General features: G+C 47.1%; 9 protein-coding genes across 9 annotated transcripts; 4 read left to right on the top strand and 5 right to left on the bottom strand.

Annotated features, from left to right (window-relative positions):
- Positions 1–867: 867 nt before the first annotated feature.
- Positions 868–2,064, bottom strand: TRUGW13939_06729 (uncharacterized protein; the record flags this gene model as incomplete). The annotated part of the gene is made up of 1 exon (XM_035489877.1): positions 868–2,064. The coding sequence occupies one exon, from the start codon at positions 2,062–2,064 to the stop codon at positions 868–870; it is 1,197 nt and encodes a 398-aa protein (XP_035345770.1).
- A 1,501-nt stretch (positions 2,065–3,565) lies between these two features.
- On the bottom strand, positions 3,566–4,748 carry TRUGW13939_06728 (uncharacterized protein; the record flags this gene model as incomplete). The annotated part of the gene is made up of 3 exons (XM_035489876.1): positions 3,566–3,947; positions 4,008–4,480; positions 4,746–4,748. The coding sequence occupies 3 exons, from the start codon at positions 4,746–4,748 to the stop codon at positions 3,566–3,568; spliced, it is 858 nt and encodes a 285-aa protein (XP_035345769.1).
- A 2,157-nt stretch (positions 4,749–6,905) lies between these two features.
- Positions 6,906–8,565, top strand: TRUGW13939_06727 (uncharacterized protein; the record flags this gene model as incomplete). Its single annotated transcript, XM_035489875.1, has 2 exons — positions 6,906–7,872; positions 7,931–8,565. The coding sequence occupies 2 exons, from the start codon at positions 6,906–6,908 to the stop codon at positions 8,563–8,565; spliced, it is 1,602 nt and encodes a 533-aa protein (XP_035345768.1).
- A 632-nt stretch (positions 8,566–9,197) lies between these two features.
- Positions 9,198–10,556, bottom strand: TRUGW13939_06726 (uncharacterized protein; the record flags this gene model as incomplete). Its single annotated transcript, XM_035489874.1, has 6 exons — positions 9,198–9,482; positions 9,545–9,674; positions 9,727–9,847; positions 9,913–10,049; positions 10,107–10,312; positions 10,374–10,556. The coding sequence occupies 6 exons, from the start codon at positions 10,554–10,556 to the stop codon at positions 9,198–9,200; spliced, it is 1,062 nt and encodes a 353-aa protein (XP_035345767.1).
- Positions 10,557–13,163: 2,607 nt separating this feature from the next.
- On the top strand, positions 13,164–16,215 carry TRUGW13939_06725 (uncharacterized protein; the record flags this gene model as incomplete). The annotated part of the gene is made up of 4 exons (XM_035489873.1): positions 13,164–14,018; positions 14,090–14,416; positions 15,718–15,765; positions 15,817–16,215. The coding sequence occupies 4 exons, from the start codon at positions 13,164–13,166 to the stop codon at positions 16,213–16,215; spliced, it is 1,629 nt and encodes a 542-aa protein (XP_035345766.1).
- An 885-nt stretch (positions 16,216–17,100) lies between these two features.
- On the bottom strand, positions 17,101–18,699 carry TRUGW13939_06724 (uncharacterized protein; the record flags this gene model as incomplete). The annotated part of the gene is made up of 2 exons (XM_035489872.1): positions 17,101–18,369; positions 18,430–18,699. The coding sequence occupies 2 exons, from the start codon at positions 18,697–18,699 to the stop codon at positions 17,101–17,103; spliced, it is 1,539 nt and encodes a 512-aa protein (XP_035345765.1).
- A 473-nt stretch (positions 18,700–19,172) lies between these two features.
- TRUGW13939_06723 (uncharacterized protein) lies at positions 19,173–21,690 on the top strand (the record flags this gene model as incomplete). The annotated part of the gene is made up of 3 exons (XM_035489871.1): positions 19,173–20,095; positions 20,156–20,474; positions 20,527–21,690. 3 exons carry the CDS (start codon positions 19,173–19,175, stop codon positions 21,688–21,690), a joined length of 2,406 nt encoding a protein of 801 aa, XP_035345764.1.
- A 590-nt stretch (positions 21,691–22,280) lies between these two features.
- Positions 22,281–24,642, top strand: TRUGW13939_06722 (uncharacterized protein; the record flags this gene model as incomplete). Its single annotated transcript, XM_035489870.1, has 4 exons — positions 22,281–22,387; positions 22,456–22,666; positions 22,733–22,926; positions 22,986–24,642. The coding sequence occupies 4 exons, from the start codon at positions 22,281–22,283 to the stop codon at positions 24,640–24,642; spliced, it is 2,169 nt and encodes a 722-aa protein (XP_035345763.1).
- A 395-nt stretch (positions 24,643–25,037) lies between these two features.
- TRUGW13939_06721 (uncharacterized protein) lies at positions 25,038–27,064 on the bottom strand (the record flags this gene model as incomplete). The annotated part of the gene is made up of 2 exons (XM_035489869.1): positions 25,038–26,970; positions 27,027–27,064. 2 exons carry the CDS (start codon positions 27,062–27,064, stop codon positions 25,038–25,040), a joined length of 1,971 nt encoding a protein of 656 aa, XP_035345762.1.
- Positions 27,065–27,103: the final 39 nt, after the last annotated feature.

Below are 27,103 nucleotides of genomic sequence, written 5' to 3'. Positions count from 1 at the left end.
GACAGCAGTATGGTTTCACCCCGGTATCTCCACAAGCCCCGTTGTTAGCGACAGTTGCAGCCCGGGAAGAATGACACACGAACGATGTAGCTGGTGCCGTTTGAGGTGGTCGATGCGACCGAATAGACGATGGCAGACGCTGCACCGCAGCTGATGGTCTGACTTTGGCTTCATAATGGGGGTCACAAGCGGCAGTAGAGAAACATGTTGAGGTGGTTGAGATGTCAAAATACTGAATGTAATTAGGCTCAATTATGTAAGTCGCGTCCGCTTCTTATTGATTGGCTGAGGGTTTCTTATTCTTTTGACATTAATATTCTATTTTAAGTTTATTTTTTTAATATTTATAAAGATTATATACTAGTTTTAATTTATATTATTAATATACTAATTCTGTCCGCTTTTTCGGAGCGCTTGCCCAATGTCTCTTGACTAGCATTCTGCGGTGTGGTGCAGGTCATTTTTCCATCAATTGATTTATACCCGGCTGTATTTCGCTTTCCCTTCGCAAACGTTATACGCGATGGCGAGTAAGGATAGAGAATAAATGGTCGAGCTTTTCTGACTATGTTATGTTGGTTACTGCTCTAGTTAGCCTGTCAGGACTAAAGAACTTTGGCGGGTGATTGCTCCAATCAGTCTGGGATGGGACATTCTCAAACTAACCCCTGTGGTAATTGCCATTTATAGATAGGCCAGGGATCTTCTACACATCAATAACTACTTACCTAAGACTCTTGCTGAAGGATAACTTGTCCGCCCTTTGAACGCCCGAGGCAATCATATTGGTATTAGCAACTGGACTGTTACAATAAGAACTGTCATTTGTTCTTTAAATAGCAATTAACGGATTGATACCAAAACATGCTATGCATTATTACCTCCCTTGATATAGTCGAAGAATCTCTCGCTGAACATGTCTTCCCATTTAAAGCGATATCTGCCTTTTCCTCCTTTTCCCCAACATCCATCCTGGCAATTATCCTTATTGAATCCCTTTTCTCGGAGGAGTTCAATCAGTTTGAGTTCAGGCTTCTGCTCCCCCCTATATCCTCTGGCTATACGCCATAAACCACAGGCATGGCGATTGCCATTTGCAACGTTACAACCCAACTTCAAAAGTTGGGTAGCAACATCAGTTGCTTTTGGTAATGGGAAAGATTTAAACACAGACACCAAACCAGTATCCAGTTCATTTTCCATTTTTGCCCCATACCTCACTAATAGTCTTATCATTTTGGAATTTGCCGTTATAGACGCACGGTAAAGTAGAGAGCCTTTATCTCCAATATAAGAATTAACCCTGACAGTGCCTTTCAGAAGGAAAAATTCGACTATATCGGTTCTCCCATATTGACATGCTAGAGCACAGGCTTGTTCACACTGATTCAAAATAGTCTTTTCTGAAGTAGAACGACGCTGGAGCTCTGAATAAATCAGCTCAAATACCTCTGTGCTGCCAGTTCCTGCTGCATATGTAAGTGGTGAATATTCGTTTTGAGTCCTAGCTTGAGCGTTTTCCATAAGTTTTGCACCATGCTCCAGTAGAATTTTGGCTACGTCAATATTACCACTCCTGGCCGTATAAACCAACGCAGTCCTTCCAGAGTCATCCGTGAAGTCAACGTTCGCATTGCCTTCCGTGAGCATGGTCCTCACGACATCAGCCTGACCAAAATATGCAGCAGCAAATAGTGGATGAACGTCCGGGTCCAGCCTTGGAGTGCGCCTTTTGGTATCGATTAGATCGTGATAATCTTCGAGAAGCCATCCGTATTTGTGGCTGTCAAATTCCGACATTGAAACCCCTTCCTTCAAGAATTTGGATATAGCAGTAGCCCTGCCCCAAATGGCCGCGTATAGAAACATCGGCTTATGCACACCAGTAATGATTGCGCGTTTGTATAATATGGAGTTGAGAGCAGTTTTCATGTAGCTGCAGGTCATAATCATGGCACAGAGGTCTTCCAGGCCCAAGAATTCACATATGAGCAGCCATATCTCCAACGGGAGCGATGGAAGCAGCGTTGCTTTTCCCCAGAGGGCATCGTTTTTGCGCGACATTTGGCTTGAGTGGCAGCCTTTTTAATAACAATTATTGAAATCGCTGGTTGATGATTGTGTTCATGTAAATGTACTTCAATACAATTTTTCCTTAGTATAGTGATAAGTTGGTTGGCATTTGCTCATCGTGACACTTACTCGGACTACTCCTGACGTAGCCAGGTAAAATTATGTGCCTCATTTACAGATGCTCAGAGCCCGCATATACATAGACAGCTTTAAATTATCTTGGTCATTCTTTTAGATATTACACTTAGATCTCCTCCAGGGGATTTATCACATCTGCCACAGACTACATACAATCTAATGACATTTTCCCGGTTAGGCAATTCCAAATCTATTTCTCTAATACAAACACTACTTTATTCTACTTCTTCTTGTAATATTCAGTCTTTTCTTCTGGCTAGCTTGACATGCAGGTATCTTCAAATGTTTAAGTCATTTTTATTCAATCACATACCCAAATAGCACACAATTTTTGTGCAAGTACATCGTTCTGCTCTATGATATGCGAGAATTACTTCATGATGCATCGTCTATAGCTCCCAAAGCTGTACATCAACGCAAGTGGCATTGATCCTGTTACTTTCAGAGACAACAGCTCTGTGGACTGTCCATTCAAGCCAACAACACCATCAATCTCTTTGAAGCTAAATATTTGTATACCGGTACAATGGTGGACTAGCCTCACACTGTGCAGTAGTGTGAGATGATATTATCTATTATCAGGACTGAAGCCCTAGTCAAGGAGATCAATTGATGGACGGCTGCCTTGTGTCTACACATATATAGCTGTCTACACCATCGATATGAGAGCTGGTTTCCAGAAAATCAACCTTTCGCGCTTTATCCACCTCCCTAAAGCCGACGACATTATGTCAAGTTCCTTGACTTTGAATGAAGTTTAAATACCGGGCATTATTCGCCTTCCCAGGTTATGGCCTCGCAGACCCAATTACATGTATATCCCTAAATACTGCTGTTAGTAACTATCCTCTCTTAGGCACAGTGCTTCACCACCCGGAACGGTAGCAGTGGGGTAACAATAACATGAGTATCTTTCTCCACACCCCGCAAACCCCCCTGGTCTCTCTTCACGTCTATCCGGATCTCCGTCGATGGTTATTGCCTGTCGTTTGCACTTGTCTTTATGTGTATCCCGCCTTGTTCTTGCTTCCTCGCCCATGTCCCTGAGACGCGCTCCACACTCGGCATTTTAACCTCTCTCGGAGTTTCTACAACATATTACAGTGCTGTGGTGCCCTGTCACTCTTTGTGATGGTCTAGTTACGAAGCATGCATTGCGCCAATGGCCAACTACTAATTACCTACTCGCCTATCTCATGTATAGAGAAGGCTCGCTCAGGTCCTCCGAGATGACTACCGATCCTCGATAGAGGCATGCACGGCAAAAGGAAAACTACCAATAGCATTATGTACATAGATTGGAAGAAGCAAGGGAGCACCATGCATTGTTATTGGGGCCCTCTTTCGCCATCTGTTACTTGAACCAATACCCCAACAACTGGTCGCGCGTCCGCTCGCCCGGACTCTGATGCCTATTTTCCTCCCAGATCGTGCCCCCCTCACCAAACTGGTTGGATAGATGGCCCAGGAAAAAATCGAGGTTCTTAGTCGCCTGCGAGAAGCTATCTTTGAAGAAAGTGAAGAACTCGTCCACTCCAGCCTTCCTTGGCGCATTCGTGACTTTCTCGCCAAACAAAGAAAGGTATTTTTTCATATGCGCCAGGTCTGCAGCAACGTCGGGCTCCCAGCCCTGCTCGATGTGCCCGGGGATCAGCTTGGCAGGCTGCAGATGCTCGATCAGTGCAACGGTATTGTTCCATGCGTCGAGAAGTGCCGCGGATTCGACTTCTTCTACCCTGCAGTATAATTATTAATCTCGACATTTGTAGCTTGCTGAAGCGAATTTGACGTCTTACCAGACATGTGTACTCCGTGCGTAGATGGTGTCGCCACAGATAAGTGTCCTCTCACGCGGCAGCCAGAAAATCGCATGGTCGACAGAATCACCCTGCACGGGGCCGAGCAGATGTACAGGCGATTCAGGATTTCCGTCAAGGATGAAGAACGAGTACACAAACGGATCCGGCTTGCGCGGCGCAATGGAGATGTTCTCTCTTCCAAAGACTGACGGCCAGTAAACCACTTTGTCATCATATCCGTTGTTTATCCCCGTCGGCACGTACGGCGCGGCGTAGAATTTGGCTTCGGGAAACGCTTCAAGAATCGGGTTCGCTGAGAAGGAATTGTCTGGATGGTGGTGAGTCACAAAGACAGCCTTTAGCTGCTGTCCTCCGGTCAGTATGGTCTTGGTCCAGGCAACAGTTGCGTTGGCATCGAGGGTCAAAAACGGCGGGTCGAAGGCGATTGCCTCCTTGGTTCCAACAACCAGCTACTCGGCAGCCCTTTTTCGTTGGAGGTGTGGTAGTACATATGTAGGTTTCAAGATACTTGGCCATCGTGCTGGGGGGATGGTTCACGATACAAACTGTCCATGTCCTCGTCTTAAATATATATATATATATAGGCGTGATTGAACAGACCCTACCTACTTCTTTTCTTATAGGAAAATTAATAGACCTAAATGAATCAGGGCGTGGCTCTTGCATGAGCAGCTATCAATTGTCATTTCTTCGTTCCAGGGCTCCTCGATTCACCATCTGGCTGGTTATCCGAGGTTCCCTGACCTTTGCCACCAGACCTTGGTGGAGGCTTTCCGATCGGTATTTCTACGCTCACAGGTTTAGGGAAACATTATCCACTTCTCCAATGAATACGACGTGTTTTCCTTGTATGTTGTGAAGATATCGACAAAAGAGAACCATGGTTTAAAGTTGAAACGAGTGTGTATATCGTGCAGCCCAAAAGCACGATTGGTGCAAATGAAATAAACCAATAAACACTGCTAGATGCCGTCAGCGGATCAATTCGTTTCATCCAACCTATATGGTATCTTTACATGTATCAATTGATGTCGGCTGGAGGGCCTGGCGTGAAAGAGGAAAAGAAATGTAGCATATGTAAACCTAGGGCTGCACCCCCTTCCCGCTGTTCTACGCGCACACAAGGACCTATTGACTCGTATAACATAGCAAAGTAGCAGAACAAGATTAATGAACAAAATTTATTGTATCAATAATACGCAATAATTCAAGGCTACAAACAGGCAAATGCATAGCTAAGCAGTAGTCGAGAAACCCCGAGGCGATTCTCCGTAGAGGAGTATTTCCCTAACGGAGAATTTCCCTAACCCTAATTTGTGGCTATTGATTCCCCCGCATATTTATCTTCTGTGATCACGAGGAGAAAGGGAATCGTGGATCATGATCATCAAGTGATCACCAAGGTCTAATACCACACTTGATAAGAGGGGTTTTCCTATTTTCGCAGCGCCTACGCTCCGGAGTTGACTTTGTTGATTTGTGGTGGCCTGAAGCCAAGTACAGCAACTAAATTAGCATTGGCCTTTTTCCCAGTTTTACCGATTCTTATCAATCAGGATCCTTGCTAGCACCTCGATGTTGAAACTCGCTCACAAGCCGCTATTGACTGAATTAGACCGAATCCGCGCAGCGTTTCATTGCCGGTTATCAAGCCAAGCCCAATTAATTATTTGTCACTTGGCTCCCGGTGAGGAATAAGAGACCCTGCTCCTGCTATAGACTTGCTCGGTTTCTTTCAACACAGTCAGCTGATCTTCTCGTACAGGCTATAGATGTAGCTATTGACTTGTTATTGCTGTACATGCACGCCTGCACGCCTGTACAACTCATGTGATGCGTGTGTCTGACTAGTTGACGCCAAAGACAGTAGCATAATGTTGTGTCACACTACATTTCGAGAGCCTTTTAGGTAGTCACTCGCAAGTATATAGCTCCAATGTCGCCATCCCACATGAAACGGCGCGGGGAAAAGCGCTCTTGGCATATTTGTCAGTGGAAAAAAAGCCTAGCAAATGTCACGGTAGACTTTGTATTTCATGAGGGTGGGACACACTGAATCATGATGGTAAAATATGACCCCTTACGACTCAGTGCACTCGAGTTGATTGCAACATAAGAATCTTGCCAATATGGCGGCGCCGTTGAGCCAGCACCGAAGGATGAATAAGACGGTTGACAAGCCTTTCTGATGAGTATGATCGATGAAATTGTCTAGCCATGAAGATCATTTCCTAATCTGACGTGCAAGCTCGTTTCGTGCGCGATAAGCTGTGTTACATCCGATGCCGTGGTACGAAAAGTGTTCACGCTTCGGCCTTGTCACACCCTGGCTGGGGGTTAGGAATTCTATGGCAATTATTATTATTATTGCAGCAGTCCGCGTAGAGACCATTATTGGCCGAGTCCGAAACAAGAGCGTTTATCAGCACTAGTCCTGAATCGTATCTACGGCGTACTCCGTACGGAGTAACTTGTAGTAGTAAGTAGTACTGTAGTATCTCCTGCGCCACTAGGCGCCGAAAAAAAGATCTACAACGCTAGCCAAGCAAAAAAACCCAGCAAAAAGCATACGCGTTCTGAATGACATCTCATAATAGCGTCAATAAAGGTTGCGTCTGAATCATAGCGACAAAACGACGTAGTCTATTTAATATTATTGGTGGGATCTCAGCACCACATCCACCACACTAGACGCCGTTCCGCTAATTGTTTTCGGGCAGCCTCAATTTGCTGTCTTCTTCACTCACTACTGCGCATCCTCAACCCGTGCTATCGGAGTACGCATGTACTTCGTGCTACCAGGGCGTCCCGCGTGATTCTATTTCCAAGCCCCAAGGATTAGATCGGGTAAAGAAGTGATTGGCCGTATTCACCATGTCGCCATCCTATACCTGGCCGCCGGCCTCGATGGCCAAGGCCATAAATAGGCATCCGGTGCTACGGCCATTACAGAAAGTCAGAGGCCTTTTAATTCTGATTGCTCTTGTACTCGTCATGGTTGCCCTTGCATTAGGCCTTGGCCTTGGCCTCGGGTTGCACCACGGGAAAGGACATGCGTCGGCCTATTGCTCGGACTCGACAGGAAAATACCAGCTCGAAAGTATCACTGCTCCAGTCGAGGGCTACGGTGACCCGGGCCCTACTGCACACACGTGGAACCTCACTATCGATGACACTGTGTCGGGCTACAAGCAGATCATCAAGGGATTCGGCGCCACGGTGACCGATGCCACAGTTGCCTCGTTCAATAACCAGACGAATTCGACTCTGGACAATCTGCTAAACTACCTGTTGACCGATGACGGTGCCAATTTCTCGTTGATGAGACACACCATCGGCTCGAGCGATTTGTCGCCGGTTACGTACACATATGACGACAATAATGGAAAGGAGGACAAGAACCTTTCAGACTTTTCGTTGGGAGATCATGGGACAGCAATGGCGAAGCTGCTGGCCCAAATGAAAGAGGTCAACCCAGACATGCAGGTAGTAGGCTCGTCGTGGAGCGCGCCTGGCTGGATGAAGCTCAATGGTAACCTTGCCCTGGATTCCTCGAACAATCATCTTAACGATGGATGGTTCACCAGTGGAGGGGTTGGTAGTACAGGCTACAGTGACAGTTTTGCCCAGTACTTTGTCAAGTATATCCAAGCCTATCAGGATCTCGGTGTGGAAATTGATGCCATCACCATCCAGAACGAGCCGTTGAACACCCAGGCCGGGTATCCGACTATGTTTGTCTATGCAAATGAGTCTGCTCGTTTAATTGGCGATCATGTTGGACCTGCTTTGAAATCCGCTGGTCTGAACACCACGGTCTGGGCCTTTGATGATAACACTGGTTTGTATATCCAACCCTCAGTCTTCTCTCCAGCCATCGGCTAACATTTATAAACCAGACAACGCATACTATCCCCAAGCAGTACTTGACTACGCAGAAAAATATGTTCAAGCTGTTGCGTGGCATTGTTATGCCTCCCCAACCGATTGGACTGTCTTGACCGACTTCCACGAACAAAACCCAAACACGGAACAGTACATGACAGAATGCTGGACCTCTGAAAGCCTCAACTGGACGCATGCCGCACGGTTTACAATGGGCCCGCTTCAAAACTGGGCCAACGGGGTGACTGCGTGGACACTGGGTGCAGACGAGGGCGCTGGTCCGCACCTCGGCTCAGGCGGTTGCGACTCTTGCGATGGACTGGTAACGATCAATGAATCAGCCCACTATGACTTCAACATTGCCTACTATATGATGGCGCAGTTTAGCAAGTATATCCCGCCTGGGGCCAGGATCTTGCAGGACAATGGAAGCTATACCGCGACCAACGGAAACGGTATCCAGAGTGTCGCGAGTCTGAATCCAAGCGGGTCGCGGACACTGGTCATTGAGAATACATTTGGTCATGATGTATTCGTCACGGCCGACTTCATCAGCGGTGACACATGGAGTGGAAATGTGCCGTCCACCAGTGTTACCACCTGGGTGTTGCCAGGCCAGGGGCTGTTTCCATTCTCTACGGAGAATTAACGACGATATGACATCTAGAAATGGGAGGATTTGTGTATAGACGTGTTGATAGATTTGAATGTGATTATTTAATGACCCTAATAGCTAGTAAAAGCTCATTGTAGAGCAGGCGCTCTTGGCTTTAAGCATTGCTTCAAATATTCGATTCGAGTCCGAATTCAACCCCCATAGTTCCAAATAAGGAAATTACTTGAGTACTGACCAACCCGCCAACAGAAAACTAGAAGTGAGGGGGGTGAAAATCTACTGCCTAACTAGGTAAGGGCTTCTTCGTGTAGTCCCATTTGAGTTCATCCATGGCGCAGTTAGGGCTGAGTTCCACAGCCCTGCCAAAAGTATTCGAACCAATTGTAACACAGTCACATAGGAGGCGCGTTTTTGTCTTAGGGCTATTATCAACTTCAAAGGTTGTCATTACATATTCCATGTTGACTAGGGGTTTGCTAGGTAGTCGCATTGATAATTGATCAATTGATAACTACATGTCAACTGATATCGTCGGCTTTTGAGGATTAAGGCAAAACCACATCTACCAGTCTATCGTGAATGTCGAATATCAATAGCGACAAAAGGAAAAAAAATGACCAAACTCCGATTTCTAACTATCAATATATAGCATAAACATATGCAGTTTACGCAACCTCATACGTAGTTGTGATCTTAATCCCATCGCTATCCCTCCTCCCATCAAGACTAATGCTACTGTTACTCCTTCTCCTGCCTAGGCCGAAGATGAAGTGCTTGAAATCTTCCTGGTTGTCAGGCTGTGAATCAACGCGCTGCATCCCGATGCACGTGGTCTCTGAGCGTCCGAGGTTGGTGGGTGGGCTGAAGATCAGAGGATCGTCATTGTTGCGTCTAAAGCGCGTAAAGAGAGGGTAGATGGATGGGAGGTTGACGATTATCGTTGCAATGAACTAATAATGCTATTAGCAGCCATGTCATTGTCTTTGTTGATACACAATTGGGGTATACGTACGCCTTCACGAATAGCCCATGCGGCTCCAGTGCTGACGTTGTCGATCTGCTGAACCGAAATAACCCACCGTAGAATAGAAGCGATGATGATGAATATTCCAGATGATAGCAATATGCTTAGCCCAATTTTTCTGACTAGCCGTTAGTTTCAGTTGTAACAAAATCAAGCGTGTGAGGATTTACTTGGATGATGGAATGTTAGCTCTGTTGACGGTGGGAAATGGAACAATAAGGAGGATGGCATCGGTCAGAATATTTGTGGATCCGATGAGGTAGTAATTAAGCGGATTATTTGTACATTGGTCTGAATGTTCTCGTATCAGTCTCCTCGTTCAATTTAAGAAAGACCTCATTTGGAGGATGACTTACCGCCGGGATCTGGATACACCTGCCAGTTTCCCTGGATAGGCCGGCATTGCAGGCAGAGCGACAAGACGATTGCGACGTAACTCAGGACAACCGATACTGCGGTGTATTTGACAAGTTTTTGTTGCCATAATCCGAGCCTAGATTTCGTATGTAAGTCACATTTTTGTCGGCCCAAGCTTTATAGCGGTTCTTACGTTATTCGGTTGAAAAGAAACAATGTACAGGCCTTGAGAGACCAAATCAGGCTTATATAAATAAACCACGACGCCAAATAGCACTTCGAGCCCAAAACGAATCGTGCATACTCATCTGGCATGAGGCTTAGTTCGTATCGCGCCTCGTCTGAAATACCGATATTGACCCCATTATTGAGAATCTGCTTCACTAAAACGACTTGGATCTGTTCATAGCTGTTAGAAAGACCGGGGAAACAAGGCGAATACACAGCGGGCCCGACTCACAATCCAGAAGAGGATACACAACACTGCGAAATAGTCGTCTCCCTGCCATCCTCGAAACCCCACGGCTTTGGTTCGTGCAAAGATCCGTACGACGAGCACTGCGGTGGCAATGGCAAACTCGGGAAAGGCTTCGGTCAGGAATCTGTGTTTGTCGATAGAAGCTGCGCTCTCGATGTCTACCATGTTTGCTTGTCCTATCCTGCTGGACCTGCCAGTTCCAGACCTAAACAATTTCACTCTAGTCCATCAATTGATGCAGCGGTGCGTGATTTGGAGGAGCAGAGTCAGTCTGGAGGTGGTGAATCTGGGGTTGACAATTGACATCGGAGGCGGGTCAATAATATTTAGCTTGCGTTGGCTCCCATACGCCCAAAATAGCATTCCGTAGTAAAAACGTTGATGGATGGCCCCATTTTCTGAGCAAGGGCTGAGTATTCAAAGATCCATCGTACTGATGAAGGATCCACAGAGAGTCCTCATCTTAGCCTATCTAGACGCAGGACAAGAGACGAGGGATGGATATGCCAACAAGTTGCACTCTTAGTGGCAGGCCGTGCATTTGGATTCGCCCCCAAAGTTCGCTTCGGCAAGAGATCTCTAGGCTCACTACTGGCTGAGGTTATTGTCATTCTCCGCAGTTTTTGCTATAAATCGTATCTTCCACCGCCGGCCCCGAGCGTTGGCTGACACTGTGACCTTCATGGTCGGTGTTGGTCATTGTACCGAAAGACTTACCCTGCACGGATGAGTAAATAACATTGGTCCTCGCGTACGGATTATTCCAGAAGAAGCGTCAAGATGAAGCACTAGATTCTAACCGCCTGAAAAAAACGGCACACAGCAACATTAGTACGCATGCACATCCAAACCTTCAATGTAATAGTTCAATCGAGCTTGCTTTTTGGGTCTGGCATTCAACCAGTCGTTTTTGCATTTGAATTTGAGGCATGTACCGCTCTTGATGATCATAGGCGAGAAACCCCGGCACCCTCTTACGTACACAGTGTCACGCTCTCGCTATCCTTCACGAAACGGAAGAAGATTTAGCACTTTATGCCGTTTTTGCTGCGATCACACGAATCAGAGTTTCGATTGCTGACCTGTGGTGGTGGGCTGCTTATGCGACCCGCCTCTCTTTTGCGCTTTACAGTTAGAGTTAACGCGGGGGCCGAGCAGCCCCCGTCCTTGGTTCACCTTCACCGATCTAGTCCTCTTAGGCTTACTGAGTAACTAGATCGAGTAATTCCTCTCAGGAGCCTAATACTACGGATGGGGCTATTAGGCTAGACTCGGCAGCCACAGGCGGCTGGATTCGCCTGGTTCACCGTTCCTGGGCTTCTACAATTTCGGCCTGGTTCCGTTTGGCCACATGTATCTTTAGTATTCAGAAATATGGCGTTCTTTTATGCATATGAAACTTAGAAAGATGATACGAGTCCTCAGTCGAGAGGAATGATCCGCGCTAGTCTCTCGAAGATTGCTAGTAGACGGAGCATTGGCACAACTTAACCATTACTCTCAATGTCGACAAGACTATAAGGACTCGGTTCGGACTTGCTGCATCATTATTGTATGCAGCGGGGGGCCTATTTTACCTCTTTTCAACTCTATTCCTCCGACACTTGGGTGTTCGCAACGTGTCGCACGATATTATGAGACATTCCACGGTACGTTGAGGATCAATAGTAGTGATTTAGGCCGCACTTTAACAGAATTACCTGCATGCTCCAACACTACTACTACCAGGTAATACTACTACGTACTATTAGTCGTTCCTTTGCCACGTCAAGGAGCAGCCCCGCTCATCGCGATGATAAGCTATATCTTTTGAGGTGGGGAGGGCCGCGTACTCTTTACATGCGAAGTAGCACTAGCCAATATTCCGCTATCTTATAAGATGCTAGATAGATCCGAATGCGTCTCGTTTTTCTACCAGCCTTTTGCACAAGAGCAAGACTTGACATCTCAAAAGCTCTCTGGTTCTGATAAACCTCCCATTAGGCGGGATAACCCTAAACCGCCCAAAAAGCACCAGATGCGTCGGATTTTGTAGCTAACATTGAAGCGATCAAGGCTTCATTACCACTACTGCTTGGGTAAATTTATATTTGAAAGGCACCCCATGTTCGCATTTGTTAGCTAAGAGTGAGATCTTCGTGGGCGACGTGGAAGGCTTTCCGATGAAATATCGTTTTCAGATCGAAGAGTGCCCAAAATCGTCCTCCTAGCCCCATGATGTCGATGGAAAGGGGGCCTTTTTTTTTTCAATCCGTGCTATGCCTGCAAATCCCCCTTGGTAAATAAGAAGAAGCACAGGTTCAAAGGTGCAGGATGAGTGCACTCGCGGTTGCGACTGACAATGCTGAAGCAAATCAGAGAATTTACAAAGGGGATCAGGACCGTATTAATAAGTATCCGCGACGAAGATTGAAACCATAAGAAAATAATAAGAAGCTCGCATCTCTCAGATCTTGCGAGGCTTGCGAGCAGCCCACTTATTTCCCTAAACGGGGATTAGTGCTATGCCCAGACCATGTGGATTTCCTATTTAGGATTAATACGGCTCAATCTCGCTGCCACGAAGCCGAGACTAGCCGCATTAAGAGGAGGCTTTATGGCATCAAAGTTGATATTTGATCTGTTTACGCCATCGAGCGAGCTCGAAAGAAGCCAAAGGTCCCATTTATTTCGGATCGGATGAACCGGGAGTTGGTCCCAAGGGTCAAGGAGCGTCGACTATAAAGGAGCTCTTCGCTTCCCGGCCATGTTGAACTCTTCGCGCAATCAGGAATGATGGCTACGTCGTCGACAAGCAGATCACCAGAATTTTCCGCTCCGGGACTGCGCCATCGAGAAGTTGATAATGATGCCCTGAGGCCTTCATCTGAGTTGCCCTCGCGCAAGTCCTCCAACTATGACCGTCAACAAGCCTTGGAAAAAAGACGTACAAAGTCCCGTTCCCTTGTACGCCGTTGGAAACGCTTCGCCTTGAAACACACTTGGACGTTCCCTCTCATTTTTCTTACTGTTTTTATTTTCTTATATGTTGTTAATCCCACGAAATCCAACATCGTCCACCATTTTATCTTCCTATCTTATGAACAGACCCCCCTCGTCGGCTCGAGTTCGGCCGTTGAAACACCATCAAAATATGGCAAGGGACCATGGGATATCGCATTTGTCATCTTCTACATCGTTTTTTTATCCTTCACTCGGGAATTTATCATGCAAGAACTGCTGCGTCCCGTGGCTAAATTCTATGGCATTGCTTCTCGAATTAAGCAAGCGCGTTTTATGGAGCAAATGTACACAGCCATCTATTTCGGATTCATGGGACCAGCTGGGCTATATGTGATGCATAAAACGCCGGTGTGGTACTTCAATGCAAGCGGGATGTACGAGTCATTCCCACATAGAACGCTCCAGCCGGAATTGAAGTTTTATTATCTATTTCAGGCAGCATACTGGGCTCAGCAAGCCATTGTCATGTTACTGGGGTTAGAAAAGCCGAGAAAGGATTACAAAGAGCTTGTGACACACCATATTGTCACCTTGGCTCTTATTGGCCTAAGCTATCGTTTCCATTTTACATATATGGGCATCGCAATTTACTTGACTCATGATATAAGTGACTTCTTTTTGGCCGTAAGTTTTTATTTCCTTTTCGCGTGAATAGAGAGGAAAATATTGTCAATAAGTGTCTAATTACTCTCCAGGCATCCAAATCCATTCATTACCTTGATGGCTCCCTAACAGTACCCTTCTATGTTATCTCCCTGGGCTCCTGGATTTATCTCCGAAACTACCTCAATTTACGCATTATTGTTTCTCTCTTTTTCGAGTTTCAAACTATCGGTCCATATGAACTCAACTGGGAGACACAACAGTATAAATGCTGGATTTCGAATATCATCACGTTTGTGCTACTAGCCTCCTTACAGGCTCTTAACATATTTTGGTTGTATTGTCTTTTGCGAAATATTTATCGATATTTCAGATATAACATCAAAAAAGATGACAGGTCAGATGATGATGCCGAGGGGGTAGAAAAGAAGTGATTGGACCTGCATTAAAAACTACTACTATTTATTTATTAATGTCTAATATAATAATCTATAATGGTTCTGTCGTTCTTCATGGTTATATTATCTTCATACTACCCAAGGAGCCTTTTTCAGCCAGAGAAGCTTGGAGATTATAAATCCCAGATTTACTTTAAAATCTATATGGCGGAGTGTTGAACCTCTAAGTTTTTTTTTCCTTTGTTTTCTAAATCTTATAAAATAAGCCATCTACTTAATAAAAAGAAATTTAAAAAACCGAAAGAAGTAAGGCAAAAAGTCTTTATAAAAATCTAGTCTCATTTTAGGCCACTTATCTTAGAACTAATCTGGTCAGCCTTGTAGGGCTGTATTGAATAATAAGGACTAACCAAACTGCGAAAGGTTTTGTGTTAGCAGCTAACATGTTGAGGATACATGTATGTCTTCTAACATATGCATTATTAAACCCCATCGTCAACTGCCTACGAACTCCGACTATTCAATGCACCACATTTGTAGTGTTGACATGAGTCATCTTCTGTCTGTAGCAATAACTATTAGGTACATATGTAGTTCATATATATATTTTTTTTATTTGGTAGTACATGCGCCATTTCTTGGGTTGCAGAGTATCATGGGAAATGAGTTACGTAGTTTGTAGCATTGCAAAATTGCCTGACTCACCCACTCATAGTCACTACAGCAAATTTCGATTCGGCAAAATATGACATAGAGAGAAACTGGAATAAGACTTAAAGAATACTGGATCAAGCCAGGTTGTTTCCCGTTACCATCAACCGATGTCTTTCAAGTTGTATTTCTTTGTGTCTAAGAATTTACGATAAATATGTAATCTTGGTTTCCCATTTCTATCAGAAAACAATGGAAATTGTAAACTTGATAAATAAGCTAGCGTAGATATACACATAGTTAGAATTTTAGTATCTTAGAGATTTGACATTTCAAGCACGCTGAAATATGACACACAAAGCGTGACTCTTCGAGATTAGCCAATGAATAACTCGTCAGGGTTCTTACGAGTCAAATGAGTACAAATGTATAGGGAGTCATACTATTTCTGAATTTTGTCGTAATTTTCCAGTCATAACCTTCCAGTCATCACTTCCCAGTCGTTATTTATAGGGCCTTGCTCCCCGGATTATACATGTAATGAACCCCAGACAGCTACCAAATCTTTTACATCAAACGCATACGTCTTCAAAATATTCAATAAGTCGAAACAGAAAGTATCAGGAGACTCCAAAACTTCTCAAAAGAAAAGTACGACAACTCAAGGACAGGGAATCATGTCTGCACTCGCCTATGGATATGGAAAGGACAAGGATGAGGTATGATGATTATCTTAGACATGAAATATGTAGACTAACCTATTGTTCCAGGAGATTGAGCTATCCCCAGATGATGCGAAACTAGAAATCGAAATCGACTCGCTAATCGCTGAGATGCAGAAACTCCAAAAAGATAAGGAGGGCAAAATCGACATGTTCCTGCAGGAGATCGCAACTGGCGGCACGAACCGACAACTTGCACATAGAGGTGTGTACGACGATATTAAGGAAATTGATGAGTCAATTTCTTCTAAGAAGGAGAAATCTTTGGCGAAATGTGCTGAAGTTTCCAACAAGGAGTATGCCAAAAAATACTTGGAGGTTCCAATACTCGACAACTCGGAAATACCACAACAAGTTGTGGTAAAGATGCGTAAGGCCGGCTTAGTTGCAATTGATAACACCCTCATCAATCCCGGCCTAATGGGAAAGCCTGAGATTCCGATTTGACGTGCGGAACCACGATATTAACAACTGGGACGTGGGATATAGATGAGGGTGGATGACATAAAATGAACCGAAAACCATTAAAAAAAATCAATCTTTACTTCTATCCAAAAAGAAAATTAAACAAACCCCCCAAGGCATTAAAGTAGCCAACTGCCTCCTTCTATCGTAGCTCCTAGTAATCATAATCGGTACCGAATGTTGTAGTGGGACGTGCTAAAAGGCTTATTTATTTGGCTAGTAAGCTGAGATGACTGCTCGAACGACATGGTGAATGTGAAACGATTGCTTGGGGAAACTAGACTTATTCCATGGCGTGTTCAGTGTTCTCTGAAATTAACCTGCACTTCCCCTGGCCCCTGTTCATCACGCAAGCCTAATCTATTACTTTAAATGTTGTCCAACAAGAAATCAAAACCAGTTTACTACGAAGCTCTTCTGAGATTAAAACCACTAAACATTAGGCTCGCGCCCTATTGAATAATTTCAGCAATTTCAACATATACTAACTAGAGACATCAATTACCATCACACCTGATAGAAAGTCTAGACTCAGAAATGGTGACATGCTGAAACTATCAATTAAATCTAACAGGTCAGCTATCGTATCTTTTGCTAGAAAAGCTACTGCGGACGCAAATACGAGTATATAGTCTCTTCGAAACTTTTCCCTCAAACTTATGAGTTTAAACAGAACCGATGTTTCAATAGGGGATTTACCATGCTCGCTAACACATTACTTGCTTGGGAAACTCCAAAGCGAACAACACGCAATCTATTTTCAGTCAAAGGAGATACTCCTTCGTCACGCCAAGTACCTTTGAAGACCGAATGGCAGGATGGATGGCTTGTAAAAAAAGATATTGATTACGACCGAGCTAAGTTTCCTTATTTAGCCTTGCCATTCGAATCACGTAAACGATCCTCCTGCTCAACAACGGTCGCAGGTAGCCCACGAAACATGCCAAAGAAGATGAAAGGTACCCATTTCCATCTGAAAGGGTTTACGATGCTCACAAAGCAATACCAGTAGATGAGCTCGGCGTATGTGAAAAAGTCAAATGCTCCCGTCGGCGCAAATTGCTTCACAAATCTCGTGAATTCAATCCAAAGCTTCATCAGCGGTTCCTGGGGTCGGGTCAAAGGATCGACGAGAAACATGAGCAGGAGACGCGTGTATATGCCAATATGGTAGTTGCCAACAGTCCCAATAGCGTTCAGATAGGTGCTGTTTGTGGCACAAATGCTAGGATCTTGAGGCGGGAAGACTTGAAGATACCAGTTCGGAGGCCCGTACCGGTCTTCAAAAACAGTATCTGGCAGGAATGATAGAGATGGTCTTTTGAACCCAGTCGCCATGATAATGACATCGCCCTGAACTTGTGATTCATGCCCTGGTCCACCTTTGGGTACACCTTTCGCACGGTGGTTAAACAGGATCCCATTTTCTTCAACGGAGACAATGTCGCCCCGCAGCCATCTTGCTTTTCCTGCCCGAATTTGATCGAAGAGTTCCGAGTTTACCATTGGCGTATCAGTGTATAGTCCCTTGCCTGACGGTGAAATATCATCGAGGTCTCTGTAGAAGAATTTCCGCAGTAACCATTCTGGTATCCAGGAGAACGAGGTCTCTCCGCCAAAAATGTTCATTGATAAAATCGCGTCAACAAAAACATTCCGGGGAATGATCCATTTGTCTGAGCGTGACAGGACGTCAATCTCGGCGGCTTCACATTTGACCGCATATTCTAAGGCTTCGATGGCGCTGGCCCCGCCGCCGATGACCAGAACCTTTTTTCCTTTGACCTGCTTGCCATCGAGATCGGAGGAGTGGAAGGTTGGGCCTTTGAAATTTGCATGATTGGGGAGAGAGACCATCTTGGGATCTCCGCATGATCCCACAGCAGCGATGATTCCATCAAATGTGCCGTACTCCGCTGTGTTGTTGTTGATGATCCACTTCCCAAACGAGTCTTTTTTAACAGAGTGTACTGGAGTATCGAAAGTAGTCTTCTTATCTAGCCCATATTTCTCCCAGACTGAGACGATTTGTTTTTTTATTTGCTCCTGACTTGGGTAGGCAGACTCCCATTTCACGGATGGGTGGAAGCGGAACATAATGGAATGAATTTGGAGAGCAGAAGTCGAATTCACACGCTATAGACCGGTCAGTATCATGCGACAATCGAAATACTTCGATCATAAGAATTCACTCACACTCCAAATACCGCCCAGTCCCTTCGCCTTGGGCCTCGCTTCAAAGATCTCAACGTCGAACCCATGGCCAACACAGTGTGCGGCCGACGAAACGCCAGTGAGTCCGCCACCAATAACGGCTATTCTAGGGCGATGAAGATGACCAGTCGGCGGCGGTGGCGCAGGGGAAAACACAAAGGCGAGTATCTCTTGGAGGAGAATGTAAAGAAAGGCGAGGGGATTTTTGACGGCAAACACGAGCAGGGAACGGGCCCGGTCAATCAACGCCATGTCTAGAGGGAAAAACTGGCTGAGCGTGTTGCAATTGAAGGGTGACCGGCAGATCTGTAGGGTGTAAAACGCAATGGCAATGGGTCAACGCAACAAAAGCGAGATCGAAGGACGCTTTAAACATCAGCGGTGGATGACGTCAACGGGACACCCAACATGTGATTGTGGGTGCTGGACGATTCTCGACCCGCCGCATGCCTTGTTTTGATGGGAGTAGTTCCTGTTGATTCTTATTATTGTGATTATAATTATGATTATCGTCGATGCAGTCATATCACCGACGCAAGGCTTCTGGAGCTGGCCGTTTCGATGCAGCATGTGTCAGGATGCTTGGCACGTCACAAAGACAGGTCGAGTGTCGACAAATATAGCACAAAGACATGGGCAATAAAGAGCCCTGGTCGTTTATAGAGCGACAGGCTCCTCGATCACTCCTGCTTTAAAACCGCCAGTCTCACCACCAGTCTGCAGCCATGGCGCAGCGAAAGCAGCGCGAATCGCAACAAGTAGCCCAACTTCTGAAGATTCTGGCAAACAACGGCGGTGGAAACAACACCAAAAAGAGTAGGAAAAGAACTAGCAGCAGCAGCAGCAGCAGAAAGCACAGAAATAAGCGCCGTAGCGATCAAGAGACAGGCAACAGTAATAGAAACAAGAAAAACAGCAAGAAGCAACAAAAGGGTGCGAGCCCCGGTAAGGAAGGCGGTCACGGCAGCAGCGGCAGAAACAGCAAGTGGAATCTCGCGCTGCCGCATGTTCCCAACTTGAATGCGCACAACTTCCCAGCAGTCTCCGGCTTCAGCCAGCGCAGACACAGCTTGTTGCTCGAACACCTCTGGACCGTCATCGACAAGCAGTTCCCCGACCCCCCCGACCCGGGCATCGACCCCAGCGATGACCTAGTCATCCCCGACGCCGACCAGTTTCCCCCCGAGATTGACCTGCAATCAACATGCGTCGATCTCTCTTGGATGCTCATGACTCTCTACGACCGGCTCAGTAATATCGAGCCATTTCAACCGAGCGTCCAACAGTCGTTCGCTCCCCCGTCCTCGGTGGCCATGGGGACCACTATCCTAGACCAGTTCCTCGCCGGAATCGCCGATATAGTCTCTCGTCGACAAGGCGAGCATTTGCAAGATGTCTTGCAGGTATTGCCCCTTAAAATGCGAGACAGCTACCACCACATGGCAAACGAGATTCAGGAAACATATCCACGCGGGCAAGGAGACGACGCCCTGTTGAAGCGGTGTGAAACGCTCGTTCCCAGGACGTCGGATGGATCTACAACATGGCCTGCGTTTCCCATGTTCATTAGGTCCTACTTGGCCTACCTCCGTGACGGGGATGTATCAAATCCACTTAAAGCTCATACATATATCAGCTTATTGTTAAAGTGAGTATCGCCGCGCTTGGAGAAGCCGGGATTTCAGTGCTAATGAATTCGTCCACACAGCCAATGCATGCAAGCACTCGGAGACAGCCAGATGGGCGCCATCGTCCTTCGCACCGTCGTTTACCTGTCCCAAATAGTTGCTAGCCTGGCAGTGACCGTCGAAAATACTCCGCAGCTGTTAGCTGAACTCCAGGGATCCGGATCACAGGATACATTCCAACGCCCAAATTTGCTAGAGAACGCAGCCAATGTCGTTCGCGAGGGGTTTATCAAATGTTTAACTGATCGCGGTGGCACGACTAACCAACAAGGCAAACCGGAGGGAAAGCGGGCCGGGATATACCTGATGGTTAACCAGTGCCTGAAGCTGCTGGATAAGGTAAAATGCGTCTCCCTGCCTTATCAAGGACATTTGATTGACATGTCAATAGAGCGGCAACCTCCGAAGTGCCGATACAATATTCAAAAGCATTGTTTCCCAGTCGCCTCCGCTTGAATATTATCCGGTTTCGCAGCGGGTGACCTACCTCTACTATCTAGGGCGATACCTATTCGGAAGTGGCCGTTTCTTTCCTGCTCAGAAGGCTCTGTTCGAAGCTTACATGAAATGCCACGTGAACTGTATGAAACAAAAGCGCCGTATCTTGATTTACCTCATTTCGTGTAATATCATCATGGGTCGGTTTCCTTCTATGCAACTCCTGCAGAAACCCGAGGCTCGGGGTCTTTATGACATCTTCGTTCCGCTGTGTCGGCTCATTCGCTCTGGCGACTACCTGTCCTTTCGGGAATACTTCAAATTGGGAACGCCTATTGCGCAATGGTACCTCAAGTTGGGGATGTTATATCAGATGCGCAATCGTTGTGAACTCCTCGTTTGGCGATCGCTTATCCGTAAAGTCTTCCTGCATGGAGGCTTTCACGGCGACCCCACAGCACAGCGTTCCCCGCCACCGATGCTCCATCTGAGCAAACTAGAAGCTGCAGTCAGGTTTATCCAGGCTCGCCACAAGGCCAACTCCCACGCCGCGGTGGCTGGGGGTGCAACGAATGGAGCCAGTACATTTACCCTTGACGCGCCTATAGACCAGGACTACCAAGGTATTGCCAAATTTGTGCCGCATATATCCGACCCTGAAGATAGGGACTATCTTTGCCCGCCCGGGTACTATGACGAAGACGGTGTTTGGGTCGAGAACCCGATGGGACAGCGCGTCTTCGGACATGAGGGCAAGGAATATGTGGGAGACGTGAAGGAGCTGCTTCCGTACATCGCTGAAAATGTCTCGTCTGAACCAGCTTCGAACTTGCTGCAGGACATTGAGTCAATCGTCGCCTCTCTCATCAAGCAGAGCCTGCTCGGTGGTTACCTGACCCATAATCCAGCACGATTTGTTATTCCCGGCGCTAAACATGTGGGAGCTATGGCCAAGGGGTTTCCAAACATCTGGCAAGTCATCAGCACGCAACAAGAGGCTTATGGCAATACTGTGCCCGGCTGGGTTGCGCGACATGTGGCGTTTGATCAACCGGGGATCTCTGCTGGTGGCGGCCGTGTCATCAGTCTGCAGGGTGCCAAAGCAGTGGGGTCGTAGTCTGTAGTGGCATTTTCCACACTCTCTCCGGTGGGCAAAGGTCTGTTTAGAAGGTGGTGCATGATTGGCGTTTAGGGAGGCTTTTTACACCTGTCATTTCCATGTTCTTCTGGGTATACCCATCAGTTGTAGTTAAGAATAGAATTTTCGCGAGCTAGAGGCTACCTATCTGTAACCACTCGTTCTGATTCCTTAGCCTGTGCATATGTACGTATTAATCGGACTATATATCAGACTGTTATTGTATACTGTATCACTGGATCTGTAGCCCCACTTTGCCTGACGGCAGTGCGTGATTGGCAGATCGTGGATCGCTCACCTGTGGCTCGCCGGCTGTGTTGGTTGTTGTCTCTTGGACTCTCTCTCCTTGTCGCGACACTGGGCTCTTCTCTGTTTGCGACGGTATACACGACGTATAGACCTGCTTTTTATTCCGCCTTCTTTCCATTACGGCCCTTGTTCGTCTCCTGCGTTTTCCACTGCGATTGTGATCTGGCATTCCCCGCAGTCTGCCAAATCTTCCCCGCAGGACACATCGGTACAAGACCATACGCACGCTGCTGGTAGCTGGAGAGACTCTCTCTTCCATGATGGCGTCCGCAGTTGAATCAGACGGGTTGTCCGTCACATACTCGTCTGGCAGGGAAGGCCCGGCGGATCTACGATTCCTACACTACAACGACGTGTATCATGTCGAGTGAGTTTGTACTACAGGGTATACTAAAAGCCAATCAATCTCCGTGCTTATTATCATTACCCCCCCAGACCAGGTTCGTCAGACCCTGTTGGGGGCATCCAGCGCTTTCAATCTCTCGTCAACCATTACCGATCCGCTCCACAATACGCCCAACTCCCCGATCTTTTGACGTTTTTCTCCGGTGACGCCTTCAATCCTAGCTTGGAGAGCTCGGTAACAAAGGGACGGCACATGGTGCCATTTCTCAATAATGCAGGAACGGACGTTGCTTGCATGGGCGTATGTTGTCACGTTTTTAAAGCTGGAACAGAGGCCACAGGCTAATATGTGGACTGTGGGTTTTAGAATCACGATTTGGATTTCGGAGTCGCCCAATTTCGTCATTTGCGAAGTCAGTGTCAATTCCCCTGGCTGTTAGCAAATGTGCTTGATCCTGCACTGGGCGATGATGTGCCTCTTGGGAACTGCCTGCGAACGCTCATGTTGACCTCGTCTAACGGGGTCAAGGTTGGGGTTATTGGACTGGGGGAGCGGGAATGGTGAGACTCCTTCTTTCTCTGAATTCTCCGTGTATTCTCGGATTAACAATAAAATACAGGCTGGACACCATTAATTCTCTGCCACCGGGTCTGGTTTACAAATCCGCGTCTCAAACGGCCATCGAGTTGGTGCCAGAGTTGAGAAAACAAGGTGCAGAGATTATCGTCGCCGTGACGCACCAGCGAGAACCAAACGACAATAAACTCGCAGAAAAAATCCCTCCCGGGTTGATTGATATCATTTTCGGCGGTCACGATCATTACTACTCACATTCATTGATCAACGGGGTACATGTTCTCCGTTCAGGAACCGACTTTAAACAACTAAGTTACATCGAAGCATACCGCAAATCTGACTCGACCGGCTGGGATTTCAATATAACTAGACGAGATATCGTGCGATCAATACCGATCGATGCACAAGCAGACGAACTAGTCACGAAACTCACGTCATCGCTAAAAGCAAAACTCGAAAAACCGGTCGGCTACACTGCCTCCCCGCTGGACGGTCGTTTTACAACTGTGCGGACGCGCGAGTCAAATCTCGGCAATTTTGTCTGTGATTTGATGCGTTTCTACTACAACGCTGATTGTACCATAATGGCCGCGGGCACGATTCGTGGAGACCAGGTTTATCCCCCGGGCTTGCTGCGGCTCAAGGACATATTGAATTGTTTCCCCTTTGAAGACCCTGTAGTTGTGCTCAGGCTCTCCGGGAAAAGCCTCGTCGATGCTTTAGAAAATGGCGTCAGTCAGTTACCGGCGCTGGAAGGGCGATTTCCTCAAGTTTCCAACATTAACTTCGAATTCACCGCCTCTGCACCACCGGGCAGCCGGGTAAACTGGGTGAAAGTTGGCGGACAGCCCGTTGATTATGAACGGAAATACACCCTTGCCACGAGAGGCTACATGGGCCGCGGCAAGGATGGATATACGTCTCTACTGGTGCAGTCTGAAGGTGGCGAGGTGGAAGAGCTGGTCTCGGAGGAAAACGGGATGCTCATTTCTGCTATTTTAAGGCAGTACTTTATGAGTTTGAAAATAATGGGCAAATGGCGGCATATGAGTGTGTCTCTACATCGGCATTGGGACGATATCCATTCTCGATTACTTGCCGAATGCGGTGGCGGTTGGATCAAGACCCCTTCTCCAGTGGTCGAGAAAAAGGAGAGCAGCTTATGGAATACAACGACGACAACAACAAAAGCTACTCACCACCACCATGATATAAAACCAAAACGTCCCAAAGTGCACCGATATGGCCGTTACCACGACCGCAACATGCATAAACGGATCCATGCGCATGCCGCCCAAGATCAGAACAACGACGAGGAAATTTCATCGTCTGGTGCTCCTTCAAGTTCATACCCTTCCTCTGAGGATTCATCAACGACAAACATTCCCCACGTGATGGATTCCGAATCAGACTCCGAGCCCGAGATTCTAATCTCATCGTACGAGGAAACAAATTATGTTACATATACAGCTACTTCGTCAACGGACGAAGAAAACCGCATGCGCCTTGCAAGAAAGGTTCTTAAGAAATGGATGCGGTTGGCCGGGGTGCACAGCAGTGGCTGTGTAGAAGATGCGGGCGAGGAGTTTACGCCCTCTTGGACATGGGGTATTGCACCAAGGTGCGAAGGGCGAATTTTGATTAAGAGTAAAACCGCTGGTTCGGGCAGACGGGAGAATATTCCTAACGGAACTGCTTAAAATGTGAGGATTTTGGCAATAGGTATATCTCGGTGAATTCTTTTAGGGAGATGGTCTGCTAGATATCTATATACAATATCGATCGATCTTTGGCCGTTGCTTTATCGGGTTCGGATTTTAGAAAGGGCCGATTCAGCCATGCGTAACAATCAATGATAGAAAATGAAATGAAAATGCACTCATGATTTTCCGAAAAGATAGCAGCTAATGCAACCAGATGGATTTAAATGCAGATGGCTGTAGTTTAAACAAGCCCACAGGTATCATGGTCGATTCGAGTTAAAAGGAAATGAAAAAGGAGCAAGTGGAGAGGGTATACAACAAACTATCATTCGCGATGCTTTTAGGGGGGAAAGGGAGGGGAGGGGAGAAAAACACTCGCTCAACTTCCAGAGTTAGCGACGCTCGCCAACGGTCCATCTTCGTTTCGTTGGAGGTTCGCGTTCCTGCGCGATGATGGCACTGCTCCAGAGCCCTCTTTGAGATTTGGTCACTTCCTGTGGTTGCTTTGAAGATGACGACTTTGCGCTAACTGCTGTCTGAGGACGAGAATCGTTCGAGCTGTTGCTCGTAGACCCGGGCTGGCTGAAGTCAGGCATCTGGCTGGTCTCTTCTTCGAAACTTCCATTGTCGATTTCATGAGATGCGGAGCCCCACAGGCCGGATCGGCCCCGAGAGTGATTATGGCGCGAAGAACTCGTCGTAGAAGCCCTCTGTAAGCCAACCCCGCGGTTCGATCTCTTCGGCACTTCATGGCTAGTCGGGATGAGAAGTGGGCGCCCATCTGCTCGATGTCGGTACATCGAAATTGATCTAGAGCGTTCGAGAGCCGGATTTGGAAGTTGAGGAATAGCAAGAGGGTTGGAGGTAGCATCGAGGTGCTCCGTCGACGCGATCAGGGACATATCGTATTCTTCAAGAACAGATGTGTCGGTGCCGGATAAGGAATGCGGCTCTTCTAGGTCATTGTTTCCCTCATCACTGGGTTCGTGGTTGATCTCCCTGGCTCTAAAAACGTCCTTCCGCACTGCCATTGTAAGGGACGCCATGGCCACATCTATGAGGACTGGTTGGCTTGTCATGGCGCCAATAAGAGCATTGCAGCCGGCTCCATGAGTAACCAGAACTACCACCGTATCGGTCTCTTCGTCATTGTGATGGTGGCGGTGATGGCGGTGATGGCTGTCCTGCGGCTTCTCGTGGGTATACCAATCCAATAGACTCAAGAGGCCATTTCGGAACCGTTTGTGCATTGCACTCCACTCTTCGCCGTACTCTCCGCCGTCACCCCAATTCTGAGGGTCTTTCATGCTATCCCACTGGTAATCAACATCCACACAGGCGTCTCTCGCATGGGAAACATAGCCGGTGGGGATGGGGTCTGCCGACGAGATGGCATAGGATGGCGTCGGGGGGATATAACCTTCGGAATGATCTTCATGAGAATGAGAATGCGTTCGGGATAATACGTCACGGATCGTGATTCCTTTGACTGGCCGCCCATCGTTCCCCGAGCGGATCGTTGAAGGAAGAGCATCAGCCAGCGAAGCCATACCTTGAAGTTTTCCTTCGTCATTTTCAGAGGCTGGCGATGTTGGCTGTGAGTTATTTCTCCATCCACCAGGAAAGTGGCCGGCGACAGAGTGGATACCGGCGTCACTTCCCCGTTGGAGGCTCTCGCCACGTTTCAACAGCTCCCCCTTCGCACCCATTACCATCATCACCGATTCTGGAGGAGGGGTGATTTGGTCGTAGTAGTCTGGCGATAGCCATTCGCCTAGGAAGGCATCAATCCGTAGACGTGTTTTCGGAAAGACACCGCGGCGTCGTGTGTGACTAGTTCCCTTATCCCTGTCTCCGAACTTGGCCAGCGCCTCTGCTAAATTCGGGGTGGGTGATCGAAACGGTGTCGTTACAGGCGACGCTTCCTCTGACGATAGATCCGGTGTTGGCAGCTTCTCCTCGGCTAGTCGTTCTTTTTCGGTGCGTTGGAACTGGCTCATGCCAGCACTGATTGCGATAGAAGTTTGGACGCATCGTAAAAATGGCGAGGAGTGAATAACAACCTTGTGTTTCCGCACTTTTCTGGGCGAGGTGCGATACACGTCTTCTGGGGCAACCTCCGATGGGCTATGGAGCTTTGTAGTCGAGCTGCTTGCCGACGGAGGATGACTATGCAGGGATTCTTCTCTCGATTTCAACAGACTTGCAATGCGAGCGCCCAGGGCACGCCCTTGCATCCATCCGCCATATGTCAGAGGGGGGTCGTAGGGAGTCGGTGAAGTAAGGTGCCAGTCCTTGTCAACCGCGTCGATCCGCATTCCATGACTGACCATATCTATCAGCGACAACCCAAGGCATGGGACTTTGGGGAAAAGACCTACCGAGCGATAATGACCACAGCTGGGGGCTTGGTCTCCATGGTGAACGACGATGGCAACAAGAGAAAGCTGAGGGACTT

Source organism: Talaromyces rugulosus, chromosome III, assembly GCF_013368755.1.
Source record: "Talaromyces rugulosus chromosome III, complete sequence".
Taxonomy (NCBI): Eukaryota; Fungi; Ascomycota; class Eurotiomycetes; order Eurotiales; family Trichocomaceae; genus Talaromyces; species Talaromyces rugulosus.
Note: the sequence above shows the minus strand (reverse complement) of the source record. Positions and strands in the feature narration are given on the sequence as shown.